Genomic DNA, 19,788 nt, shown 5'->3' on the forward strand with positions numbered 1-19,788 from the left:
ATTCACTGTTTCATGTCTGCAGGTCTGGTGCTTGTAGTCGGGCTCACGTCAGACCCGTGGCTATGACATGATGAAATGCTAATGCAACATTTTTTGACCTTTCCTTGTGCACTTAGCACTCTTCTTTCTGTTTGGTACAAGTCCTCATTCACTCTCTGGAAAACCAGCGTCTAACAGCTAAATTCAGCCAGCTCTGCTGGGCGGCACACACCGCTTTTAAGAGACCGCAAGAAAACACATTGAATTGATGATTATTATTGACGTACTTGATTGGAAGTAATGTACTTCCCTGCAGGTAGATGTACGGAAATCCTCGTAGATTTTGCTTTTGGCACCATGATGGGCAATGAGGACTTCAGATTCATGTTGAATGTTTTGGAGGTGAAGCCACCAGAGAGGCCAGAGTGGACGAGGGAGAGTGAATGTCTGGGTAGGAGGATGCTGAGGTTGGAGCATCCTGGAGGGAGAGCTAAGGAGATTTATGGATGTAGCGGGAGAGGACATGAAGTCAGTCGGAGTGGGAGTGGGAGGAGAAGAGGCTGCAGAGGGACTGGAGGTGTATGTGTGTGTGTGTGTATGTGTGTGTGTGTGTGTGTGTGGGGGGGGGGGGGGGGTGAGACAGAGGCAGGTTGGAGAAGATAATGTCACGTTCAGCATTCTTTTAAATGATTGCAGCATCTCCAGCAAGTAGCAAACCAGCCTCTCGCTGCCTGCTCGCTGTGATGCAGCGGCTGCCGCTTTAACCGACGCAGCTGATCAACCAGAGGAGGACGTTGTTCCCCAGGTTGTGTGTGATGTGCAGGACGGAGCGCCCACCACCAGACTCATTACGAGGATCCCAGGACGTCAGACACCAGGCGGGCCTTGGCTCCCTGCAGGCAGGACAGAGTCGGCAGCTGGCCCGCAGCCCAGAGCACCATCATCAGCTCTATTACCTGTAGCAGCGAGTCTTTACCAGAGCGCCGCCGGGACTGGAGGATGCTGGGATTTTTTTTATTTTTTTTTGCAGGAAGCATTTAAAGGGGGTCGGGGTGGGTCTTGAGGTCCGGCCACGCGAAACGTATCGGAGGAGGAGGAGGAGGAGGAGTAGTAGGAGGAGGAAGAGAACAGAAAAGCAAAACAACACATTATTAGTGAGTCTTCTCGGCTCGGCTGTGTTTTACGGGGGAAGATCAGCTGTCGTGCGACGAGTTCCCCGCTCGCTCGTGGCGGCTTTTTCTGCCCGCGACACAAAGAGACGTTTATCACTGCAGCTGGGGTGAAGGCAGGAGGAAGAGGTCGGGGGGAAGCAGGAGGGGGGTGTGTGTGGGGGGGGGGAGGCTCCTCTCTGCTGCCGCAATGTGCATTTCTTTTTTAACCCCTGCTACTTCCTCCTGCCGGCGCAGTTCTGTGCGTGCGAGCGAGCGTGCACGTGCGCACGCACGCTACCTCCAGCCTCTTTAATCCACTCCAGATTTACGACGCTATTTTTCTTTCATTTCCTCGTCTCTGTGCCGCGTCTTTGTCACCTCCACTTCACTCCTTTCATCCCCTTGTTCCCCCTGACAACAGAGTATAAGTCAGACGGAATATATGTAGCAGGGAAATGTAAAGTTATGTCGCCTCCCCCTCCTCCACCTCTCCCACCAACTCCTCCTCCGCCTCCTCCTCCTGCTGCCTCCTCAGTTGTGGCAACAAAAGGTTACTTCCTGCGGCACGCTGCTCTAATATTTCCATATTCTGCTCCTCCTCATGTATATTCAGCGGGGATAATTTATTCGCCGGCCGCAAAAGCGAGATGCGCGATTCCTCCTCGGTCCTCTGGTCCCGCCTAGCGCAGCGCTGGGCCGCGGCAGATGGTGCACTTTGGATTCTCAACCCGGCATAAGTTAAACAGAGGTTAAAGAGGAATTTTCCAAATCACCTCCGCTATTACAATATCTCATTGGCCAATTAGTGTCACTGTCTCCGCCCACCCCGCCGTCCCCAGCTTGACCTTGCCGGGATGAGCTCACCGCGCTGTAATTCAACAGTTTGAGGAGGTCTCAGTAGCAGGAGGCTGCCACTGACCCAGATTATAAACTATTGATGAGAAAGTGGGGGTCTCGTAATGGAGAGGGGAGGGAACCTGTCTGTGTCTGCGTGTGTGTGTGTGTGTGTGTGCGTGTGTGTGTGTGTGTGTGTTGAGAGTTTCCTGCGACCTTTCCCTGGCCAGCACTCTCCGCCGCCTGCCTGGAGTTCTTCTTTCCACACGTCTTCATAAAAACCTCTCTTCCTCCTCCTCCTCCCTCCACCGCACCGACTTCATCACAGCAGAGCCCCCCCCCCGCCTAAAAAAAAAAGTTGTCTTCATCGTTACTGTAATTAAGTTCGTAAATCGTCTCCACGTCCAGTTCACAGTCTGAAAAGGCCGTTTCATGCACAACACTGCACTCGACTGCGTGCATGTTTTGACTGTTTGTGCGCAATAAAGGTCAAGCACTGAACAGTGAACAGTGAACCATGCAGTTCGCTGGTGGATAATCAAATTAAAGCAAATCTAACTATCTATCTATCTCTCTGGATGGAGCATTTTAATGACCCGCCTCGTCGGAGAAAAAGCACCTCATTGGGTGTGTAGAAAACATGTTCTTTAATGTCAATTGATAATGAACAAAAGTGTTAGAACAAAATGAGTGTCTTTGACACCCTACAGTATTTAGCTCTTGATGGAAATGACTCTCAAAACACGGAAAGTTTTGATGAAATACAGCTATTTTATTACTCACTATTAATACAATTTCTTCAAGTTTGGCGGGCCGGATTAAAAAGTGGGCCCCCAGGCCGTAGTTTGCCCATCCCTGATATAGATAGATAGAGATAGACATAAAACAGGAGTCACAAGAGTTTTTATTGCGGTGCTGCACAGACTGAGTTATTTCCCCTGTGCTTTGTCACAACTTCTCCGGAACGACATCGCATTAAAATAGTAAATATCAGCAACGGAACGAGGGAGCGACTCCCCTCCTCTCGTTCGCCGCCGCCGCGCTGGAGGCCGACTCGCGGCCAAATTGATGCGTCTTGTCAGGCAAATGCGACTCGTCTCGAGCGACGACGACGCCCCCTCCCCACCACCACCACTCCCCCCAAACCCCTCCGACTCCTCAGACGGACGGATGAAAGGTAATGGGAGAGGTCGGCTGTTAACTTTTAATGGTTGACGGCAAAGTCTCCAAGTGGCTCCTTCTTTAATGATGTGCTCGCTTTTTTTTTTTTTTTTTTTCATCCGGCGCAGCCCTCGTTAAAGATGAAGCCGGGGCGCGAGGAGCAGAGGACGGGGAAAGGGAAGGGAAGGGACGCCGCCGTCCCCCCGCCCGCCCACCCGCCCGCCGCCACCGCCGTGCTGCTCCTCCCTCTGAGAGGAAGCGGAGCTGCTCGGCTGTGCGTTTCTCTGGCACATGGCAGACATCCCGCGCTCCTTCTGCATTCAGCTCGCATTAGCATCAGGAAATAAATAAAGCAGGCAATCAGGCCGTGACCTCTTACATCCAGGATGCTGCCAGCGTCACCACCCCCTCCCCACCCCCTCCCCCTCCTGCTCCTCCGCCTCCTCCATGACCCCCCCTCCGCCTCCCTCGTAGCTTTATAACCAGCTTCCATCTGCAACTGAATGTCAAGCGCGGCAGCTCGGCTCCACCACAGGCGAGCTTCTGTCTCCGGAGAGAGAAGCAGCTCGGGATGCGGGGACGAGGGAGGGGTGGGTGGGGGTTACGTGGGGGTGGGGGGGTGGGTGGGGGGGGGGGGGGTGGGGGGGTGAATTGGATCTTTGACACCTGTCACTTCCACTCTGCTGCACCTTGCTCCCTCGCCACACATAAGGACTTTTCATGTCACAGCTTAGCGTGCTATCATGAGTGGGCACGCGGCCTGAGAAATCCAATTACCGGCTGTGTGTCAGACTCACGCCATTACGGATGCTGCGGCCATGTAGCTGGAATCAGGAAAGATTTGCTTATTAGTTCCTCCTCTTCTTCCTCTTCTTCTTCTCCTTCTTCTCTCGCTCTCACCCTTTTTTTTTTTAATTTTAATTCGAGGCAGGTCTCGCACCTTCCGTCTCCGCCATCTGCGCGTCTCCGATAGGGTTTCCTTCTGTGGCTGACGTTCCTTTATGTAGGGTGCCGCCAGCCAGTGGGCGGCTAATGCTATGGACATTGGCTCTGGCTGACTGATATTAAGAGGTATTGTGGCGCAGACCTGGCTGCGGTGAGTAATGGAGGAGGTGGGAGGGAAGTGGTGCGCCTGCCAAATGTCAAACAGAATGGAGCCTTTTTTGAAAAAAGTCAACCAAGGCTTCCTTCCTTCTTTTTTTTTTTTTTCCTTTTTTTTCTCTCTGTGCTCGGATTCGGGAAAAAAAAATACTTCACAACCCTTTGTGTCGTCCTTACACCTGTAATTTACTGCAAATTCCCACGAGTCACATTGCTGGTGCGGTGACATGTCATGGAGGAATCAGGTGACGCTTTTTTTCTTTTTTTTTTTTTCTTCTTTTTGGAATACAAAAAAACATTCTGGAGTTTCACAGAGAGGGAGAGAAGGAGTCGAGCCAGGCTGAAGCCCACTGTGGCAAAATAGTGCAACAATAACGACAATAATCACATCTCGCCGCTGCGTGTGTGGTGTCAACGGTCCAATTTGTTTCAAAACTGCAACCCGAACACCTCGCTGAGCAGCCAGAAATGTAGCGAGGAGCCGCGTCCACACCGGCTCTGGTGAACTCAGTCCAGTGGCGGAGGCACAAACTATGTTTGGGGAGGACAATGAGGTGAAGGATGAGCACAGACAAAGGTTTTACTCACTCGTTCACTGGCGGCGTGCCTGCGGTGCGCAGCCGACACCTGCAGCGCTCTGCAGCGCTCTGCACCCTGGATGTATGGACACGTCTGTGCTTCTCTGCTGTGTTTCATTTATTTATTTATTTATACCTACTTACATTCCCGCTGTATATTTGCCACTGTGCAACTAAACTACTGTTGTTTTGGATTAAAAAAAAAAAAATGCCACCCCAGCCTTGAAGTGGCGCGTGGGAAATAGTCAAATTTCAATGATGGGGTGAGCCGGCCCTTTAAGCAGCAGCAGCAGCAGCAGCTTTAAGACGCGCTTTTCCTCCTTTTGCTGCGCACGTTCCTCAGCTTCTCTGAGGCAAACCTGTGCGACGACAGCAGCAGCAGCAGCACACTCGCCACCTTACACTGTCCTACTTTCAGGGTGGTGGTGGTGGTGGTGGGGGGGGGGGTTGTTAAAAAATGTCGGGAGAAGTGACAAGTGAAATTTTATTTTTAAAGACGGGAGCAGCAGGAGAAAATGAGTGAGGGAGGTGGAGCGGAGAGAGAGAGAAACGGGGGACTGTGCTGTTGCTTCTGTGACAAGATAAAATGGAATATAAAACACATAGTCCTGGCTGACGCAAATTGAACATGACTGAATGAGAAGCCACATTATATTAATTATGTAAGGCCACCTTTTTTTTTTCTTTCTTTTTTTTGATTTGAGGCACAGCTGAAGCTCCAAAAAGACACAGAGGGAGAGAGAGAGACACACACACACACACACACACTCAGAATCTTTAGATATTGGTCGGCTGCCCAGTGTGTCGTCCTCAGTTGGATGTGGACTCGCAGATGTGAAGCACAATTATGTTTTCAGCATGACAGAAATGCGGCTGGAGAGGCAGCAAATAGCCAGCAAAAAAGAAACAATGGCTCCCGTCTAATAATAGAAAATGGGCGAATCTGTTTGCTTTCTTATTTTAGAATTTCCCACGCGGCCGCCGCCGATGATTTAAAACCATTAAATCACTTCCTAATATCCCCAACACTTGATTTGCTTCATTTTTTTTTAATACGCTGCCTGATGAGAAAGAAGCACAAAGAAACTGACAAACAAAAGGAAGATCTTAATATTGGCGATGCCTCATTAATATTTCATGATTAATAAGGCGTGTGTGTGTGTGTGTGTGTGTGTGTGTGTGTGTGTGTGTGTGTGTGTGTGTGTGTGCGTGTGTGTGTGTGCGTGTGCGTGTGTTTTGGGCTTCTCTCCGCCGCCGCAAATCAGAAATTCTAAATCTCCGCTGGCTGCTGGAATTTAATCCAGAGAATTCCTCGTCCTTCGTTGGTGAATCAGATCATTTGACCGCAGCGACTCACTTAAGCGCCCCCCCCACCGCCACCGCCACCCTCATATTTTGACATTGATCACAGTAAAGCAATCCAATCCCCATCTAATCCCTCAACTCGTCTTTTTTATATCTCTGCTCCACACACTCACTCTCTCTCACACACACACACACACACACACACACACACACACACACACTCTCCAAAACCCACTCAGATGTAATTTAGGAGTGTGTTTCTGCCCCCCCACCCCCACCCCCCCTGATTCCCCCCCACCCCCACCCCCACCCCCCCTGCCTCCCCCAGACTCAGGGGTGTAGGAGCAAATTAGCTTGCTAGCTCGGTCAAGCTTAAACACAGAGAATTCTGCATGTATTTAAAGATATTCTCTGCCGATGCATCACTGAGACTGCTGCTGCCGCCGCCGCCGCCTGCTGTGCTTCTTCTTCTTCTTCTTTTTCCTTTTTTTTTTTTTTTACATTAATTCCTTTATTTATTTATTAATTTTTAGCGTTGCTGTGGGTCCCGCAAGCCTCTGAGCGCGGGTTAATTTGAGGCCCCGTCGTTAGCGGCGGCAATTTGAACGGCGCACCGTCAACGAGGGTGATGTTTGCATTGCGATTATGGCGGAGCGCAGCGCATCGCACCGCGGAGCAGTCGCAACGTGGCGCCCGGGGGGGCTCCCGGACCGCCGAAGCCCAAATCGAATCCATCCTCTACAAATGTACTTTTAATGTTTTCATATTATTAATCACCTCCGCCGCGTTCATCAGCCCTGGTCTGCGCGGAGCTCGGCGACGAACGATTCCAGTTTATCCATCACACTGCGGACCGGTATCGATCACTGTCCCGGCAGCTGAAAGGGGCTAAATGTTGCTAAGTGGAAAGAACAAGAGCAGCAGAAAGTCTTTCGCCTCAAAGGGAACAAAAAAAAAAAAAAAAGTAGCATCGATACTTTCTTTTTTTAAATTCATTAAATTCATTAAGGAGAAATTACATTACAATTACAATTTTTTTTTCCCAAGCCTGATTCTTTGCCACAACGTGTGTAGTGTTTTAACGAAAAAAATCTATCAAATTACGCGAGTAAAGACGAGCTCAAGGTGCCGCGACGCCCGGCCTTTAATTGGATTTTCCCTTCCTGCAGCCTCATATCTGTTATGTACTAAAATAATTATCCCCCCTTTAAAATACCTGAATGCCTTTTCCTCAGATGAAATTCATCACCAAATTACACCCCTGATTAGTTTTTCTTGGAAATGTTATATACGGCCACGGTGGTATCTGATTTATTGCAACAATGGCGCGGAGGGGAAAATAGTTTTCGCCGCTCGTCTTGGAGGAGCGGCGAAGACGAACGCACTAATTACAGGCTCCCCTCCGCAGGACTTATTTTCACTACATTGTAATGGATTTGATTCAATATTTTACACGTTTTTATTGGCTTTATTTTAATAAAAATGTCACCTCCGCAACTGGCGGCGGGGGGGGGGGGGCAGAAGAAAACACAGGCGGCTGAGAAATGCGGGCAGGAGGGTTTCTGGGAATGTTTTGCAGACAAGCAAATGCCATTTCTCTGCCGTGGCCTTCAGCAGAGCTTCACGCACAGCTGGCCTGCGGATCTTTACGTGTGCCGCCGGGGTTAAGCGCAGCCCGCACGGCGTGTTTGTTTGTCGGCGTCGGGGAAACCGGGCCCCGAATTATGTTGTGGAAGCCTCGGGATCACAGTAGACGTGACCGCTGTAAATCCTGCCCGCCGCCGCCACCACAGGGGTGCTGGAGGGGCGGGGGGGTGGGGGGGCTGCCGAGCCGCACTGCGACCTCTAGGTGGCGGCGCAGGCAGGAAGCTCGTGAATTCTTCTCCGAGTGGCAGCGTTTCCTCGCCACGCGTCACACGGAGCGGCGGCCTGAGCGAGAGCGAGAGCGCCGCCCCGGCGATGACACGGTGATTTATAAAATGATCGCCCCCCCCCAGCCGTTACACAGCTGTTAAACAGATGCTCTCTGTTACCAATTTTAGGAGGCGAGTGCATTGTTTGTCAACACCGCTTGGGAAGTTCATTCTTTATACGGAAAACTGGGCCTCGGGGATACGACAGGGCAGCGGCCATGGGGGAAGGAGGCTGTGGGGGGGTGCAGGGGGGCGGGATTTGGGTGAGTTTTAAGGGGGCGTGGCCAAGATGGGTCAAAGCAAATTTTTGCCAGCTTTTGCAGAGTTCTTGACAAACTGCAGAGATGAGAATGACTGCCATTTTGAATCAGCTCTTCAGAGGTGTGTGTGTGTGTGCTGTGTGTGTGTGTCGGGGGGGGGGGGGGGGGGTGTCTATGGGGTTGGATGTGGGTGGTGGTCGGGCGGGGCTCTCATTTCTTCCAACAATTAATATTTTGCTGGAGGGCGGGGGGCGGGCAAATGTGCTCGGGAAGGCAGAAACGAGAGGGGGGGGGAGTTTATTTGGGGGGTGTGAAGGGGATTCCTTTAATTACTCGGACGGACGCTGGTGAGATGAAGATGAAGATGAAGATGAGATGAGGAAGACGAGGCGCCACGAGGCCCGGACGCAGACCAAGTGGATTGCCGCGAGGAGGTTAGAGGATGGGGGGGGGGGAGACGGGGCGACGTGCGAGGAGAGTGATGGCGCGGCGTGCTAAGGGTGCCCCCTCCACTGTTTGTAAAAACAAGACCATCACACTCCATCTTGCCAGGCTCCCGCAGGAGCCGCCGCCTCCGGCCTGATTTATGGTCGGCCTCGCTGGATTGGCCCGGGCGGCGGGCCCGCTTGGACACCCCCCGCCCCCTGGTTCCGCGGCTGGCTTCAGCTACCCCCCCCCTCCCCCCATGATGTTTGTTGTACTCTCCCAGCGCCATGCACGTCGCTGCCTATGTCAAAGACTCTGTGGCCACAGTTTACATTCAACCAGTGTGTGACTGCCAGGATGGAAAATGAACATGAAGAGCAATCAGACAACAGTCAGAGAGACTTAAAGACATTTGATGTAACACTAACCCTGATCCTAGCACAGTGGTAACCAGCTGCTTTAGCTTTATTTATATTAATATCAACATTGGGGGGAGATTCGCTGTGCCTTCAGTTCAAAGGAATGCTGACAGGCCGACTGTTGCAAGATCACCCTGAAAACATTTAGTGAGTACAGAAAACTGCAGTAAAATGATAACAATAAAAACATTCATGTTGTCATTTCAGGCACCGACGTTTTGCCAATGAGAGTCGTGACCCAGTTGCAACCCTAGGGAAATATTTCTGCCCCTCGTTCAGTGGTTCTCAAACTTTCTCCGTCACGCCCCACCTTGGAGGAAGAAGATTGTTCATGCTGGATTCTTCTTTTCGTCCTCCTGTGTACCTGAGCAGCGTTTTTATCTCAGCTACAACCCACTGAACACTTTTTGTTAAAATTGTTCCGCCGTGGAAAAAGTTCCGCTGTGAAAACATCAGTTCCCCCGGGCGCGCCGTCTCCCTCCCGCCTGGTGTTTCCCCCCCCCCCCCCAGACGTGACTCTGCGCCCCCCGCTTTGAGAAACACTGCCCTAGTTTATCCCCTCAGTGTTGCTGCATCTTCAATCAAAATCCTCATAATAATCCTTAGGATTCCACAAAATTGGCTCCTGCTGCGGCGGGCGTTGGATGCAACATAAAACATCTGGATCTGGTTCACGTTCCAAATAAAAAGGCAGATCGGCGCGACGACTGTCGGAAACGACCGCTAGCAAAGAGTCTCTTTAGCTCTGCGCTGCCGTCTGTGGCCGCGCTCCAGCGGTGCAGATAAGCGGCCGCCCCGCGCGTCCCATTGCAGGGCCGCATCGTAGCCCAGTCATAGTCGTCGAGGTGTCGGGGGAGGGGAGCGCCTGGCGCTGGCTGTTAGCAGCTGGGTTGCGGCGCCGCGATGATCCGGAGACGATTAAAGGACGTCGGAGGTTCTCGACAGTCGGGCCGCGGGTTCAGCGTATCCACCTTTAGAACGGCTGCGGACGCTTTTTAGATTTTACTGCGTTTTTTTTTGTTTTTATCTTATTTATTTTTATTTTATTGTTGCAGCGCTGTTGTCGTCGGCGCACACACACACACACACACACACACACACACGCACGCACATGCAAGAATGCAGTCACGCACACGGAGAAAGTGAGTGAGCCTGAAGTTGAAAGCATCCTCGCTCCGCCTCTGCTGTTCCAAATCCTTTTAGAGTTCGTCTCAGTGTAAAAACCAACACAGCTGAGTCGTGTTGAAAATCACCCGCCGGCTCGTGGCTTAAGTCCAACTATAGAAATATAGAATTAGAGGCCCACTGTGTTGCATTTAAAGGGATCTATTGGAGAAAAAAAAAGAGAGAGATTTGTTAACACTTACATTAACACTTTTCTATATTGTTTTAGTAGCTTAATCACACTGAAAATAAACATCTGTTGGCAATAAGGAGCATTTATATTTATTTACCTGAAGATCGAATGTCCGTTTGTGAAGAGGCGGCATGGTGCCATTTCTTGGCGTTCCTGAGATTCTCCCCTCACAGAAAGCGCTGGATTAGCGCTGTTTGCCGTTAGCTTTCTTTGCTAATGCGCGCGACGGCGTCGCACACACTGGGCCTTTAAGTGGAGAAGATTTGTCACCGCAGCGTGGGCTCACATTTATTCAACCTGAGCCCCCCTCCCCATCCCCACCACCACCACCACCACCTCCTCCCCCTTCCCTCCGCTCTGGCTTTCTTTTCCTGCGGCCACCTGCAGCTCACACTTAAAGTACCTTCGGCGGCGCAGGTGCCTTTGTTTTTCCAAAGCCGAGAGCCATGTGTTAGCCGAGCGGGAGGCGGACAGTTGGCCGAAGCTCAGGGAATCTTTCAGCGAGACGTCGGCGAGTTAACGCGTCCCTCTGCTCGCTCTCGGGCCTTTAGTGCTGACTCCCCCCCCCCCCCCCCCCCACTATTTGGTTTTTGGCTGCCTTTCCCCACCCTCTCTGTTTTTTTGCAACATTAGCAACAAACAAATAGTACCTCCAGCACGGTGGGAATCATTATGTGCAGCACGCAGGGGGAAAGTGAGCAATGGGCCTGTCAGGTTGCGGAATTCCTCCACCCGACCCCCCGGACCCCCCCCCGTTTCCCCCTTTCCTCTTGCCGAAACTGGAGTTCTGTCTGCTGCAACCTGAACTTCAGACATCTTTATCTGATCCGGGAGGCTGAGGCACCGTCAGCGGGCTGCAGATGAGATGTAAATGGCAGCAAACGTCTCCCACTCGCGTTTCCCATGCAGAGCGATGCTAGTTCCTCTTCGGCCAAAGGGGAAGGAACGTCTGAAGCTGCCATCCATATACATACTGTATATGTATGTATATTTTTATATAAATATTATTGTGACCTGAGCCGCACGCATTAGCATGCACTCAAAGCACGTAGCGATAATCAAAGGAACTCCCTTCAGCCTTTTCCAGCCTTTGGACTTGGTCATTGAAGTGCAGTGTTTCCGATAGCAGCGCCGCGCAGCCGCGGAGCCGCGGAGCCCCCCCCCCCCCCCCCCCCCCCCTCTTCCTCACAGTTTCCGCGAGACTGTGTGCATTTAAAATGCGCGACACTTTAAAGTGCAGGCAGTCTTCAGCCTCCCATCGCTACTCCCACAGGATTTAATAATAAATCACAGATAGGAAATGTTACCGGTGACATCCGGCTCCGTGCTGTAAATCTGTTCTTGGAATTGATTGGCAGCCTCGTTTTCCTGCTGACTTTAAAAGCTCATTGACAGCAGGAGGCGCTTTCACGCACCCCTCTTTTTTTCTTTTATTTTGTCCTACTTGTTGACTTCCACGGCCTCAGTGCCGGGTGCGCAAGTCATTAATTCATCTCGTGCTATTGCTGTTGATTCGGTTTTTTTCGGTTCTTTTCTCTTCTGGTTGCAAGATTGCGTTTTGTAAGAGGCCGATAGCCTGCCGCTATTTCTATTTAAATGTGTCTCTTCCAATTTTTTTCCTCTCTCTCTCCCTCTCTCTCTCTTTCCCTTTCTCTTTTTTTCAATGGGTCTTTTCGAGCAACATCTGCGTTTTGTGAGGCTCCAAGCAGAGGCAGGATGTGTCGGCATTAATGGCACTTGGCTTTCACGACAATGTCATTTGCAACCCAGTTGCCTTTTCTCCGAGACCCCTGAAGGAAAGGAGAGTCGGTGTTATTCCCTGCATATGCATGAAGCGCTAAGTAAAGAACATACGACTTGTGTGTTTTCCTTTTGTGCCCTCAAGGCCTTTTTTGTGTTGGGGAAAGAGCCTTGGGTTGGAGAGGAGAAAGCCTGGATATTTAGAAGGAAATTGCATTCATTAGCACCGCGCTCGCAAATCTTTAATCCACGAAAACAGAAGAAGAAAAAACAAAGAAAAAAAAAAAAGAAAAAAGCTGTCAGATGTGTCAAACTTGATTTGCAGAGCGTTTTTTCCTTTGGTATTTGCGGAGCTGACATTTAGCCCATACTTCTAGCCTAGCTCGTAGTTTGAAATGGATTTTCCTCCATTGACAGCACCACTTAATCTTTCACCCTCGAATCGACTCTTCCTGAAATAACCGACGTTCTGTAAAATATCTCTAATAAACAGATCTTCTTCTATATGATTGGAGAGAGAGAGAGGAAAAGCACAGAGACGTAGAACATATGATGCTGTGGCCTTCTGTGAAAATGTGTTTTCACAAGATGAAAGACACATGGGAAAAAGGGACTTGCTAGCTTAAATGCTATCAGATAGATAGATAGCAAGCATTTATTTCCTCCTCTGGCCATGAACATGCAGTCTCACAGTTTTTAATACGCTCCATTATGTTCCCTGTAACCTGGTGGAGACTTCCCGTTGCGAGCGCATTATTATGCTCTGATTGGATTGGTTCTCTCAGAACAAACCGGCAGGCTAATGCCTTCTGTCGCCGAGATTGCCGCCTCTTCAGCCCTATCAACTAATCAACACGCATTCAAATGTACGCGCACGGGTAAAAAGAAACCGCCGCCCAAAAGAAAATCAGTTTGGTCAGTTCAGACTGTCATTTCCTTTACCCTTTTTTTTTTTCTCTCTTCCTCCGTGGATGGCGTGCCTCAATAATGTGGAACTGTAATGGGGTTTTAGAAAGTGATGAGATCTCGCCGGCGAGGCGCCGTCGGCAACATTTGAGACGTTTGCCGCGGTGGCTGGCGCGCCTCGTTAAGACAATCTGCGCCCGTTGTTCGGCGCGTCGTGTTTGGAGGTGTCACCGTGCGTGCGTTTGCGACGCACGAGTGTGATCAAAGGATGCTAATCCTGTGCCGCCTTCTTTTTCCGCCGCTGTTTATTTGGACACGAGGCATTAATAGCTGCTTTCTTTTTTTGGTTTTGTTTTTCTTTTTTTTCCGCCTTTTTTATTTTGTTTTGTTTTTTTTTTTTCTGTGCATCTACGATCCCAGGCTTCAAACACGCCTCCCTCACATTTTCCACTTCTCATATGAGAGGTTCTCGCCGCCCGTGTGTTGCCGTTTTAATGATTTGTTCATCCATTTAGTTCCCACTTTATCCGTCAGTCCCATCAGATTATACTTTATGAAAGACACCTCTGGAATATCTGCCCCTGAAAAGCCCGTCTCCGATCTTTAAATATCGATCCCCCAGGGCCTTAGCAGAGGTGCCGCAGATGAGCGCAAGGGTGGGGTGGGGGGAGAGAAAGAAAGCGGGGAAAAACAGATCATTAGTGATTTTAATTAGGTGATCTGTCAACTTGCGATTGCCAGATGTAAGCGTATGCATTTGGGTCGATGGCAATCGTTGGCAAAATCCTCCCTTTTCACCTTGGGCCTCTGCAGCCGAGACTGTTGCTATGCGCAGAAGGAGCTCACAAGTGTGTCAGTGTGTGTGTGTGTGTGTGTGTGCATGCGTGGCACATTCTTCTTCAAGATTGAAAAAATAAACAAGAGCAACGTGGCTGAAGATTCAATTTTTAGTATTTTCACTTATTCATGAAACTATTAGTTGTTTTTTTGTGACAGCGACAAATTCAGTCATTTATTTTTATTTTTATTTTTTTCAGTCAAAATAATGTTTTTGCCGATTGAACATTCCAGCATCAATTGTACTGTGTTTCTGCGAGCCTTTATCCCGCCACCGTGTTAAACACTCCGTCCTTCCTCTTCCACACACCACAAGTTCAAAAGACTGCAGTCCCACAGACTCGGGCAAATCTTTTATTTTTTATTTTTTTCCTTACCCCTGCATTACACATCATTACATATTTATAACTCGGCGCCAGATGACAAAGCAGGAGAGAAGGAGAGATGAAGCAGCCAACAACAGCGCGGCCCGTCTGGCGTCTCTCTGGGAGACATTTGATTGCGGCGGCGCCTTTCATTTACCGTCGCGACAGAGAACCCAATTTTACAAAATGGACTTTTCATTTGATGGCGCACATTTTAATGGCCGGTATTACCGACTCCAACCCCCCACCCCCGCCCCACCCCCAAAACATACAGCCGGTAGACGTGATCGGGACTTGCAAAAAAAAAAAAAAAAAAAAAAAAAAACGCTGTGGAACATTAAGCTGCTGCTCTTCGCGTTGAAACAAAGTCTTTAGTTGCATGAAAGTTTTCCTGAATCAAGACAGAATGAAATGTGAAATGCTGTTTTTTAAAGTTTTTTTTTGAAGGTATAAAAAGAAGAAATCTATCTGTATATCTCTCTATCTATCCATCTATCTCTCTATCTATCTATCTATCTGTATATCTATCGATCTATCTATCTCTCTATCGATCTATCTATCTCTCTGTATATCTATTTACCTAACAGTGCTATTTTCTCTTTGCCCCCCTCCAGATCCCAGCGAAGGCTTCCACTGCCAGGACGAGTGCCGCATCCTGGGCCACTCCGACCGCTGCTGGATGCCCCGCGTGCCGGCCCGCGCCAAGTCGCCCGAGCACGGCCGCAACGTCATCGCCCTGTCCATCGAGGCCACCACGGTGGACGTGCCCCACTACGAGGACGGCACGACCACGGCCAAGAGAACTTTTGCCACCTTCGGCAAGGACGGCCCCGACGACGGCGCCGAGCGGGGGGGGGACTTTAAGGGCAAGCGGACTCAGGAGTCGCAGGTGTGCAGCCCCAAGGCCAACGGGGGCGCCGTGCGCGAGGCCGGCAACGGGCGCGAGGCCTCCAGCCCCATCACCTCCCCGGTGCACCTGAAGAGCCCGGCGTCCAAGCTGCCGTCCTCCGCCTACAACACGCTCAAGTGCCGCGACGCCGAGCGCATCGCCAACCACAGCCTGCTGCGGCAGCCGGAGGGCAAGGACAGCGAGCCGGCCGTGCGCGAGATCAACACGCTGCTGAGCGACGGCCGGGACAAGGAGTCCCCCGGCAGCAAGCGCCTCAAGGACATCGTGCTTTAGCCTGGCTTTCAGCGAGCGACGCCCCCGCGCGGCTCAGTCGACGTGAAGCCCACCCACCCCACCCACAGCCCCCGAAACACGCCCCCCCCCCCGCCCCCCAGCCACCCACCCACCCTCCTGCAGTCGCCGTATTTGCGCATGGGACAAGGAGCGGGGCTGCCGGAGGACACGGTGCGGTGGGACGCGCCCCCCCCCCCCCCCCCCCCCCCACCACCACCAAAACCCCAAGCCCCCGCAACCCCCCCACGCCCCCACCGCCCGTTTCGCAAGCGCGTCCGTAATCAAGAACCAGCTCGGCCTGCAACGCTTGATGTGCGTGTGTGTGTGCTCCAGAGCTAGTGGATTGTGTTGTAGTCGCAGTACTGTGTCTGCTTTTCTTTCATTTTTCCCCCCTCTTCTTCCTTTGGCCCCTTTTTCCGTTCTTCTCCCGTTTTTTGTTCCCCCTGCAATCAGCGGACAGGCAGGTAACTGTTGACTGGACGGACACGCTCACTGGAGCTCTGCAGCCTCGGCACTAAACGCGGGACGCCTTTTTTTTGTTGTTGTTGTTGTTGTTGTTGTTGTTGTTTTTCTGGACGCTTGACGTACCCACGTCCAGAGTACAGTTTTGCCTTTTGAACTGCTTTTTCTATCACAAAACTGATGTTTGCCTTCTTTGTTTTTAGGGTTTGTTTTGTTTGTTTTTTTGCAGTTTGGTCTAGCTGCCAAAAGAAAATCACTCTTTGTTCCTTTGTATAGTGAGCCTCATTAATGAGATAAACAACAGAAGACACGGCGCACACTCTCACACACACACACACACACACACACACACACCCACACACACACACACACACACACACACAGGCACGCACACACACTTCGTTGAGCGATTTGAGTGCATCCGGAAGGGAAGGGAGACCTCTCGGTCACATCTGCCCTTTTCCTGACTAATAAGGGAAACTGTCTGTGTGCATCCCCGAGGACGTCCTGGTGTCATCGCACTCTGAGCTCTTCACAGTATTTATATCTCGTCAAGGATGGGGGCTTAATGAACTTCCGCTATCTGCCCGCCCGCCCGCCCGCCCTGAAAACTGGACATGGGACGGCGGGCCCTCGTGTTGAAGTGATGTTGTACGAAGAGAAAAGAAAAAGAGACTTCCTGCTTTTGAAATTCTCCTGTGCCCAACCCTTGATTGTAGCCAGTGGAGCACAAGTTAGAACTTTGCGCTCTGGTCTTGTACTTTTTTTGACTTTCGACTGTGGGGCTAGGATAGAAGGGATCGTCACTCATGTCTTGCTATGTGAAACTCTCTATAGGGTTGACTATTATCATTTTTAATAACCCGTTGTTATGTGACAATCCCTTTAATGTTTTGTTTCAAGGAAGAAAAAAAAAAAGGCAAATTGGTGTTCAACTAAAGCTACAGTAGCGTTTGTTACACAAACACAAAAATACAAAAAATATATATGCCAAAATATATTTTATAAATAATTTAAAAATGTATAATGAGAATATTTAATGCTGTGCTTAGTTTTTATGAGTAAGTTATACTTGAAATTAACTTGCTTTGGTTCCTTTTGTCTCTTGCTTTTATATTGAACCAGATTTTTTTTTTTTTTTTTTCGTATTGAATTTGGATTTAAATTGTTTCGTTTCTTGATTTTTGGATTTTTGATTTATTATTCTTTTTTTTTGTTTACTGTGTGACCCCTGGCAACTGTTGCAGTCTACCTTGTTGTAAAGAGTTTCTTATTGGTCAGTTCTTGTGCCATCAAGTTTCTGTGTGGGCTACTAGAAAATGTAAAAAGACAAAAAAAAAAAAAAGAACTTTAAAAAAAAAAAAGCGATATCAGCACCAACATTAGTGTGTCAGTTTCAATGAGCTTAGAGTGAGATTGCAACGGAAAACCAAAAAAAAAAACAAAAAACAAAGAGGATGTGTCATCATCTTAACATCGACGGGAGAGAGACAAAGCCTTCCTCGTCCTCCCAGCTGGTAACACGGCTCCACCCACTTTATCCGTCTTAACCAGCTGGTTTGGCCTCGATCACGGTGAGACTGGACGGGATGGCGTCGCTCAGCACTGCTGCCACCTCTGTGCCGTTTGTGCTCAGTGGGGCTGGAAAAAGACAGGGTCCATACCAAAGTGGTAGAAGAGGCAGACAGACGGACGGACGGACGGACACCACGCGGACAGACGGGCTGGAATCACGTCGGATTGAAAGCTGAGTTTCTCAAAAAAGGGCCGTGTTGCACATCAGCAATGAGGTTTTTTTGTTGCTTTGCAGTAAACTTTGTACAATGTGGAAAAACATGGATGAAAAACGGGCAAAAATTGCATACAACAAACTAGATCTTGTAGCTGAATGTTTTGCTGGTCTCACCCATGGCTTCTGGCAACATGAAAATCGGAATAATCACTGAATGTATACAGCAGCTTATAATTAAACTATTAAATGTTCTCCGCCTGGGTCCCTGCCTTTTACTCAGCACAATGCATTCTTTCAGCCGAGAGCTGCTGGATTGGAATTGTTACTCTGCCAACTGGGAGCCTCTTTTTCCCGCAGTATAGTGAGCAAAGTAAGTATAAACACACCTGGCGTTGGATACATTTATTTTTTTTCCAAGGGAATACAACTTTTGTTTTCCATCTGTATAAGACTGGGAAGTCTAAATAGCTAGTAGCTTTTAGCTTTCGCCTACCAAATGAACGCTAGCTATTAGCTCAGGTTGCTATTGTTGGTGGAAAAAAAAAAAAGATTTGCTCACTTCACAGTAAGTCAAACATTTTGTCTGACAAGTTATTTTCATATGATTTTTATACGATTATACTGACAATTAGATCAGGAAGAGCGTGAGGGCTCCTTAGTTTGTTTGTTTGTTTGTTTTTTTAGCAATTTTGTAACATTCCTTGACTCTGGTGATGGTGTCATTTGAGTTAATCAGCCATGGACCAAAAGCTAATGGTGCAGGCCTTGCAGCTGCCTGTTTGAATTGTTCAACCACTGACAATTGAAGGACTTGACAAACTATTGTCAGTGGCCACCCACGCAGAGAGCGCGCTAATCTGATTAACAGTCCCCTAAGAAGTGGAGGTGGTGATGTTGCAACTAAAAAAAATAAATAAAAAAACGAATAAAGCATTAACTTTTTTTATTTAGTTTTTTTTCATTTAAAAAAATACACAAAGAAAACAAGGCAATTTCTGTTTCCCTTAATAAAAAGGGATTTTTCCCTTTGTCATTAAAAGTACAATTAATTAAGTGGTTTTTCATTTTCATTTAGGTTTAATGGTGTGCAATGAAAATGTTTTTCACACACACACACACACACACACACACACACACACACATACATCTCTGCCGGTCGCCATAATATTTGGAATCAGCACGCTGCGTGTTGCTCTGGCGCTGCATTAATATTCCATGCATCCGTCCCTCCTCTTCCCCATTATTTCCAAAGCAGACCTCTGGGAGAGTTCCAGCCGGCCACATGATCCGTTTTAGTGTCCCTGTCTGCCCCCGGTGCTCTCTGCTTCCTCTGGAGTGGAAAACTCCTGCCACCGCCAGACGTGTCACATCTCCAAATGTTCCTGAAAACACCATAATAGTGACACTGATCAGGGCCATGTCGTCTGTCACGGAGAGTCATCCTCAGCCCGTGCCTGATGTGTTTTTGCAGCCTGGTGCTAGGATGTTATTACGGAAGCGGATTCCTCTTGAAATATTGATTTATTAGTTGACTTTGAGTGGAAGGGCCTGAGAGCGATAAAATAAGACGGAAGACAAGACAGCGCCCGCTACTATTAGTGTGAGTCTGAAGCAGTTTCTGTGATCGCTTTTTTTCTTCACTCACTCTCTCAATAAATGCTCCATTTTTCACCTTCCCCCGAACGCGGCGTATCCTTCTCCTATGAGCGCGTTTGTATAGATTGATGAGGAGACGGCGAGGATGGATGCAGAGCACCGCAGACAGGAGGAGGAGAGGGGGCGAAAAAAACATACAGCTGCACCCCTCGATAAGAAAAGAGAGGGCTGGTTTTTATTTCTATTATTAATTTGCCATTCCCTCTATACCCTGTGGTGGAGCCAACATGAAAGCCGGTCTGAAAGCGCCCTCGCTAACGCATCCATTAGTCTGTACAGAGGGATATTTTTCCTTTGGCTAAATTCTCTTCTCTTGGGCAACGCTACTTTTTAAACCCCTGCCCCACTCGGATGAGTCACTCTTGGCCTCCCGTCAGACCCCGAAGGTCTCCGTCGCCAGAGCCCGCAAGCGCGCTCGCGCTG

At 49.4% G+C, this 19,788-nt stretch overlaps 1 protein-coding gene across 4 annotated transcripts in view; it reads left to right on the plus strand.

Annotated features, from left to right (window-relative positions):
• Positions 1 to 15,595, plus strand: part of pcdh19 (protocadherin 19) — a 60,243-nt gene extending 44,648 nt beyond the window's left edge. For all 4 annotated transcript variants that reach the window (XM_076046572.1, XM_076046573.1, XM_076046570.1 and 1 more), the window contains exon 5: positions 14,947 to 15,595. In XM_076046572.1, the coding sequence (XP_075902687.1) occupies positions 14,947 to 15,515 (569 nt within the window). In that variant the 3' untranslated portion in view covers positions 15,516 to 15,595. The remainder of the gene's footprint in view (positions 1 to 14,946) is intronic.
• The last annotated feature ends 4,193 nt before the right edge of the window (positions 15,596 to 19,788 follow it).

This window comes from Nelusetta ayraudi, unplaced genomic scaffold (genome assembly GCF_046127955.1).
Source record: "Nelusetta ayraudi isolate G7.1 ecotype Tasmania unplaced genomic scaffold, CSIRO-AGI_Nayr_v1 ptg000090l, whole genome shotgun sequence".
Lineage (NCBI taxonomy): Eukaryota > Metazoa > Chordata > Actinopteri > Tetraodontiformes > Monacanthidae > Nelusetta > Nelusetta ayraudi.